This window comes from Xenopus laevis, chromosome 1L, assembly GCF_017654675.1.
Source record: "Xenopus laevis strain J_2021 chromosome 1L, Xenopus_laevis_v10.1, whole genome shotgun sequence".
In the NCBI taxonomy this organism is placed as follows: Eukaryota; Metazoa; Chordata; class Amphibia; order Anura; family Pipidae; genus Xenopus; species Xenopus laevis.
The window spans coordinates 174,907,462-174,914,947 of NC_054371.1; the positions used below are offsets into that span (position 1 = coordinate 174,907,462).

General features: G+C 37.0%; 1 protein-coding gene across 6 annotated transcripts in view; it reads left to right on the forward strand.

The window, feature by feature from the left end:
• sbno1.L (strawberry notch homolog 1 L homeolog) overlaps positions 1–2,559 on the forward strand; it is a 44,223-nt gene extending 41,664 nt beyond the window's left edge. For all 6 annotated transcript variants that reach the window (XM_041567464.1, XM_041567468.1, XM_041567459.1 and 3 more), the window contains 2 exons: positions 1,039–1,291; positions 1,595–2,559. In XM_041567464.1, the coding sequence (XP_041423398.1) occupies positions 1,039–1,181 (143 nt within the window). In that variant the 3' untranslated portion in view covers positions 1,182–1,291; positions 1,595–2,559. The remainder of the gene's footprint in view (positions 1–1,038; positions 1,292–1,594) is intronic.
• The last annotated feature ends 4,927 nt before the right edge of the window (positions 2,560–7,486 follow it).

The following is a 7,486-nucleotide window of genomic DNA, read 5'->3' on the forward strand; positions in this document are numbered from 1 at the left end:
TTTCTTTTTCTAGCATTTTACAGACAACTTTGTTTTTTATAGTGGTACAGGAACTTTGGGGGTGGGGGCAGACAGAGCAATGGCTTGGTGCCCAGGTTGTAGGTCAGATTGGGTGAGATTTGAGGCAATGCCTTTGTCTTTTCCTAGATATCCCTGGAGGGCAAGTTTTATGCGTTAAAAGCTGTTATTTGAAAGACATTTTTCATGTGTTAGTGTGATAGAACGATGTTTCATGTATCTGTAACCTTGTTATGGGTTAAAGCTTCCCCTTTAATTTAACTTTTAGTATGGTGTATAAGGGGAAATTCTAAGCAACTTTATATTTAGTTTTCATTATTATTATTTTTTTTATAGAATTATTTGCATTCTCCTTCTGACTCTTTCCAGCTTTCAATTGGTGGGTCACTGACCCCATTTAGAAAACAAATGCTCTGTAAGGCTACAAATGTATTGCTGCTGCTACTTTTTATTACTCATCTTTCTATTCAGACCCTCTCCTATTCATATTCCAGTCTCTTATTCAAATCAATGCATGGCTGCTAGGGGAATTTGGACCCCTTGGAGAGCTGCTGAATAACAATCTAAATAAGTAAAAAAAACACAAATAATAAAAAAATAAAAAAAATGAAAACCAATTGCAAATGGTCTCAGAATATCATCATACTGAAAAAAAAACCTTTAAGGGGGCCACTGGTCAAATCTTAACTTGAAAGAAGGCCTTGAACCAAAAATTGCTGCTCTGAGTTTAGTTTATACATTATATGTATATAAGTAATTAATATAAGTATACATTATTTTTATAGCTCAGGCACAGTACTTTTCAAATATAATTCATTATTCGTATCCGTTCTAGTACCTTTAGATAAAGTGTTATGACTCTAGCACACCAAACTTGACACAATTGTTTGTTCATACCTATTTGATTGGAAACAAGAGAACAGCTTTTATTTCTTGGCCTATAAAATACTTCGATAAAAAAAAATCGACATTTGTATAGACATTGCAGTTGCTTATGCCACATTTCTCTTTGTGTAACAGGTTTGATCATTCCTGCAAATTGTGTCTCCTCACTGGTGACTCTACTGTCCACTTCTGACCAGTCTCAGCAAATTGCAGTTCAACAACAACAGATGTGGCAACAACTTCACCCTCAGAGTATCAGCCACTTCAGCGCCCTGTAACATAAGAACACAAAAGTGGTGACCTGGGTGTAGCAAAGCTATACAAATCAGGGACAGATTCCAAAGAGTTCGTGTACTTGAGCATATATATATATATATATATATATATATATATATATATATATATATATATATATATATATATATATATATATATATATATATATATATATATATATATATATATATATATATATTCTATATGGAACACTCAGTTCTGTTAGAAGTCGGGGCATAAGAGTGTTCCTTGGGGTTCTGGTGTCAATCCATAAGTCCCTTTTTATAGTGGCACATATTTTTTTTTTTTTCTCTTGTTTTATTTTAGGCGCTTCATATCATCTCCATTTAATATCCCTTATCCCAGACCTTTAATTTTATTATTTAATTGTAATCGTTGGAGCCAACTGCACGTTTCTTCGACGGAGCAGAACTGCAAACTGTACCATGCAGCTTTCTTTTGTTCATGAATTAATACAGTGCTCAGGGTTTAACTTGGTAATCAATGAGAATTCGTAGGAAGCGTTCCCTAAATGCATGTACATGGAAGGTATGATGCATACAATATATGTATATATCGGTTGTCTTTCCCTCTCTTGTAATGTTAAGATGCATGCTTTCATTAATGCACTGTATTTAAAAAGGGTATATTTGTGTTTCTTCCTCCGTTTGGTTAATGCAGCGCATGTCTCTGAAAGCATGTATAGAAAGCCTACTGAAAGTCCTGTTGTAAGGAAAGAAACTTTATTTTCCCCATTTTTTTTTTTTTTTGTTGAATTCCATTTTTTTTACCCACTTTCCAAACATTTGGTCTTAACTTTTGTTTTTTGAGAACTTCTTCCCAAATTCTGTAACCATGGAATATTTCTATTGTGCTGCAGAAAGGGCTTGTGCCTTTTATCCAAACTGACAAAACCTTATTCCCTGTTTATTCTGCAATGGGAACAATCAAATTCCACCTCCACTTTTAGTTTTATTTTTTTCCTACGTAGCTTAATGTAATTTAATAAAAGGCGTTTTCACTGAAGTCTTGAGATGTACCTGTTTGAATAACTCAAGGCTCCCTGCTGATGTGTTTTGGCCTTCTCTGTAACTTGAATACCATTTAATATGTTGTAAGACATTGTAGAGTTTATCTTGAGCTGTTAAAAATTGTAATGTACAAATGTGAATAGTTATCTATAATATAAGGTTTTTTTTGCCTCCAATAGTTCATGTTTATAAGGACGTGAAAAGGACAATGTCTCTGTTTTGTTTTCTCTTTTTGCTTGCACAGGTTGCACTATTGAACGTTTTGAGACTGTAAAAACCTGTTTAAATCTCCTGCAAGGTACTGGCATCTTGTATGGAACAAATAAACGTTATTGTACTAACCAACAAATCATTGTTTGTATATTTCTTAAACGCTCTGCACAATGCTCAGAATTCATTAGTCGAGGAGGTCACTCCTTGGAGCAGAAACTGTATCTTGTGTGTGGGGACATCATACACCACCCATTCTACAAATGCATCAATTGAGTAAGGCTAGAGGTGGAAATAGTACAGGAATGGGACCTGTTATCCAGAATGCTTTTGACCTGGTGTTTTCCGGATAACTGATCTTTCAGTAATTTGTATCTTCATACCTTAAAGGAATTATGTCATGATTTTTATGGTGTAGTTTTATTTATTTATAAATTGCATTGTTTTCACTGCAAATAATTCACTCTACAATATAAAATGTAATTACTGAACCAACAAGTGTGTTTTTTTTTTTTATTTTATTTTTTTTGTAATATTGGTGTGTAGGCAGCCATCCCAGGTCATTTTGCCTGGTCATGTGCTTTCAGAAAGAGCCAGCACTTTAGGATGGAACTGCTTTTAGGTAGGCTGTTGTTTCTCCTATTCAATGTAACTGATCTGTCGCAGTGGGACCTGGAGTTTATTAGAACGCTGTTCTTAGATTTACCAGGCAGCTGTTATCTGGTTACCTTCCTATTTTTCTGTTGTTAGGCTACTGGGGGGAGGGGGTGATAGCACTCCAACTTGCAGTAAAGAGTGACTGAAGTTTATCAGAGCACAAGTCACATGACTGGGGGCAGATGGGAAACTGACAGAATGTCTAGCCCCATGTCCAATTTCCAATTTTAAGAAACTGATTTCGGTACAGAATTCTGCTGGAGCAGCACTATTAACTGATGTGTTTTGAAAAAATGTCATGTTTTCCCGTGACAGTATCCCTTTGTCTACTAGAAAATCACATAAATATTAACTAAACGCAATAGGCTGGTTTTGCTTCCAATAAGGATTAATTATATCTTAGTTTGGATACTGTTTTATAATTACAGAGAAAAAGGAAATCATTTTTTTTTTAAAAAATGGATAAAATGGTGTCTATGGGAGACGGGTATTTCATAATTCTGAGCTTTCTGGATAATGGGTTTCCGGATAATGGATCCCATACCTGTACAACTCTTTTTCCATCCAAGAGCTGCAAGTGCACGGTCTGTGAATACAAATTAGAAATTATACCTAGGGTTATTAGCATTGACTAGTGAAATACGCGAATCTTAAAGCAGCAGGTTTCACTTGTGGAACTTTATTTAAGAATTAAAAGTAGAAGTCTCCATATCCGCACACCAAAGCTCATGGATAACATTATACACACAAGGTAGACATGATGCTCTATGTGTGCAGCTAATGAGATGAGTAAAATGTAGCCTTTAGAATCCTTTAGAATCCTTAGTCATGCCTGTTATATAGCATAAAGGAAAAGTACACCCCTGAACAATGTAGGTTTCTAAAAATATATATATATGTAAAACCCTGCTTCTTCTAAATAAAGCATTTTCATAATGCACTTAGTAGTATATGCAATCGGGGAATTCTAAATAGATTGCCATTTTAAGAACTAAAGACCACCCTCTGGGACCATACGATTCACAGTACACGCACACACAAGCCATACATGTTAGGTCACATGAGCCAATTAACAGACAGAGTTCTGTCTTTTCCTTCCACGCTTCTTCCTGTTACAGTTACAGTTGTCTTTCTGGTCAGGTGATCTCTGAGACAGCACACAGACCATCACGAAATGGTGGCTCGAGGTAATGTGTACTTTGTAGAAGTACATGGTTTTATACTTTTTGTGGCTTTTACCACACATTAAAAAGGCAGTACAAGAAATTATGCACTGGGTATATTTTGCAGTCTTTCCAAAGATTCTTGCCAAGAGTGCAGACATTAGTTGTACTGATCTGTCTATAGAAAGTATTATAATGTAAGAAGTAGACATGCCTTAGGTGTTTTAACTGTAAGCCTCTCTATAGGCATGCTATGATATAATATAATCCTGCTGGTATATTTTCTGCTGGAAGTCTAACAGAAATGCTGCAGGCCAGGCTTCCTTGTGGTTGTAGCACCTCCACACCTGTCCCTTTAAATAGTGGTCTTATGCCTTTAGAAATGGGTGTTGGTCTGGGCAGTCTCAAGGACCAGTAACACAGAAAAATGAAATGTTCACTGTAAAAATTAAAACTGGGTAAATAGACAAATCGCAAAATAAAATAAATTCCAAAAACCAAAAATGTAATCTATAAAGGCTGGAGTGAGCGGATGGCTAACAAAACAGAACACAACTTCCTGATTTTCAGCTCTGAGTTAGTCAGTGACTTTAAGGGGGCCACATGGGACCAGGGCCAGAATTATGGGTAGGCAGAAGAGGCAGCTGTCTAGGGTGCAGTGGTAGGGGGGCACTGGGTAGCTACCCCTAGTCCGTACTCCTCAGTCTTCCTTACCTCCTGTGACCCACCCCTCCCTCCCCTCAGTCGCTCTACCCTCCCTCTGTTGCTTTCTTCCTCCTATCCATCACTCAGCCAGCTCCCTCAGATTCAAAAGCAAGTTGTGCCTCATGTGCCCCCCCCCCCTAAAGTTACTGCTTGGTAACTGTTCAAGTAATAAAATATGTAGTGTTACGCTGGTAAAACTGATCTGTTTGCTTCAGAAACACTACTATAGTTTATATAAACAAGTTGCTGTGTAACACCATTATATTCTACAGAGCTTATCTGCTATCTGCTGTGTAACCTGAGCCTTTTCTCCTTTGAATGACTGCCCCATTGCTACACAGCAGCTTATTTATATAAACAATAGTAGTGTTTCTGAAGCAAACACAGCAGTTTTACTAGTGCAGGGCAACACTATTATATTTGTATTACTTTTATTTTTTGATGTTACTGTTCTTTAAAAGCCACAAGCAGGGAAAGATTAAGCCTGTGGAACAAATGCTGAGGTCTCACTCACCTTTAAAAGCGAATGGGCCTTCTGACTGAAACCAAAGCCGAGGTAAGGAGACACTTGTCTCTTGTATAGATTACTTATAAAACCTTACCAGGGAATGTGCATTGATCAATCCCCACTCTTTTATTTGCTTGTAGATAATTTGGCCAGATCAGTCACACTTTTATGACATGATAGCAGTTAGAAAACACAAAAATGAATACGACACTTCAAAATAATCATTACAGTAGAATATTTTATCAAAAGCTATCTTCACTCATCTGCCATTTTTTTTAACTTTTCCAAAAGCATGCAATGCCATGTTTGACTAGGAGTCACCTCAAAGTATTCTGTCCCCATTCAGTAGCAGAATCGTCATTATCTTCATCATCATCATTTATTTATAATATAGCGTCCGCAAGTTACACAGTGCTTTACAATGATTTCAACAAACAAGGGTTGCAAAATAAATATGGGATCCAAGCACAATATCTTACAATCGCAAAGCTATTATTAGGACGGGCTACACGGGCAGATTCGGGAGATTTAGTCGCCTGGGGACTAATCGCCTCTTCTTCGGGGACAATCTCCCCAAACTGCCTTCCGCCTGCTGAAATGAAAAATCGTTTGCGCACTCTGAGTGCTTCGTTTTGCAAAGTCGCCCGTAATTGCCTCACGAGCATGTTGTGACTTGATCTGTGTAAACTGGATATTTAAAAGAAGAATAAAGATACCCCGCAATTCCACAAGCCAAACTTTAACAAAAATACAATTGAGCTTTGCAGAAAGAACAGACATGAAAAAGAGGATTGTTCCAGTGATTGAACCATCCCTTCTTCACCTCTTATGATGACAGGGATATACCTATTGTTTTCTGTATACACATAAACTTTACTCTATACATAACTCTTCCCCTCGGTAAAAATATATTGAGGGTCATTTATGAAGACTGGGCAAATTTGCACCTGGACATTTACCTATGGCAACCGGTCTGATGTTTGCTTTCATTGTTCTATTTGCAGCTGGTGAAAAAGCTAATCACTGATTGGTTGCTATGAATCACTGCCTAGGCACAGATATGCCTAGTTTTTATAAATGAGCCCCATTGAGTAAAAATCAAGGTATGTGATCTGTTATGTAGACCTTTTATCCAGAAAGCTCAGAAATACAGGAAGGTCATCTTCCATATACCTCATTTTAATCAAATAACTCAAATTCCTAAAATCATTTTTCTCTGTAATAAAACAGTACCTTGTACTTTATCCCTACTTAAATATAATTAATCCTTATTGGAGTAAAAACAATCCTACTGGGTTTATTTAAAGGGGTGGTTCACCTTTAAGGTAAGTTTTAGTATGTTATAGAATGGCCAGTTCTAAGTAATTGGTTTTCATTGTTTATTTTTTATAGTTTTATAATTATTTGTCTTTTTCTTCTGACTGTTTTCAGCTTTCAAATGGACATTGCTGACTCCTTCTCTAAACAAGTGATCTGTAAAGCTGGCCATAGACGAAAAGATCCGATCGTATGAATCATCGTACGATCGGACTTTCCCATCTCCCGACCTGCCACTAACCATTCAGATCAAATAAAGTAGTTAAAGAACAGATCAGCCGATGTTCTGCCCCTGACAGCAATCATACGATAGTTATGTCTGACAAAGCTAGTGACAGTCTCCCACTGAAAATCATACGATCAGCAATACATGCAGAGATATTTTTGGCATGCGACAGAAATCTTTTAACCTGTCCGATCGACCAAACGACCGATCTCCGCCGGACGAAAAATGACGGGACTCTCCACACACGGTCCGAAAATCGTACGAATCCACGATTCGTACGATCGGATCGTTGCGTCTATGGCCAGCTTAAGGCTACAAATGTATTGTTATTGTTACTTTTTATTACTCTTCTTGCTATCCAGACCCTCTCCTATTGATATTCCAGTCTCTTATTCAAATCAATGTATGGTTGCTAGGGTAATTTGGACCCCAGCAACCAAATTGCTTAAACTGCAAACAGAAGAGCTGCTGAATAAAAAGCTAAATAACT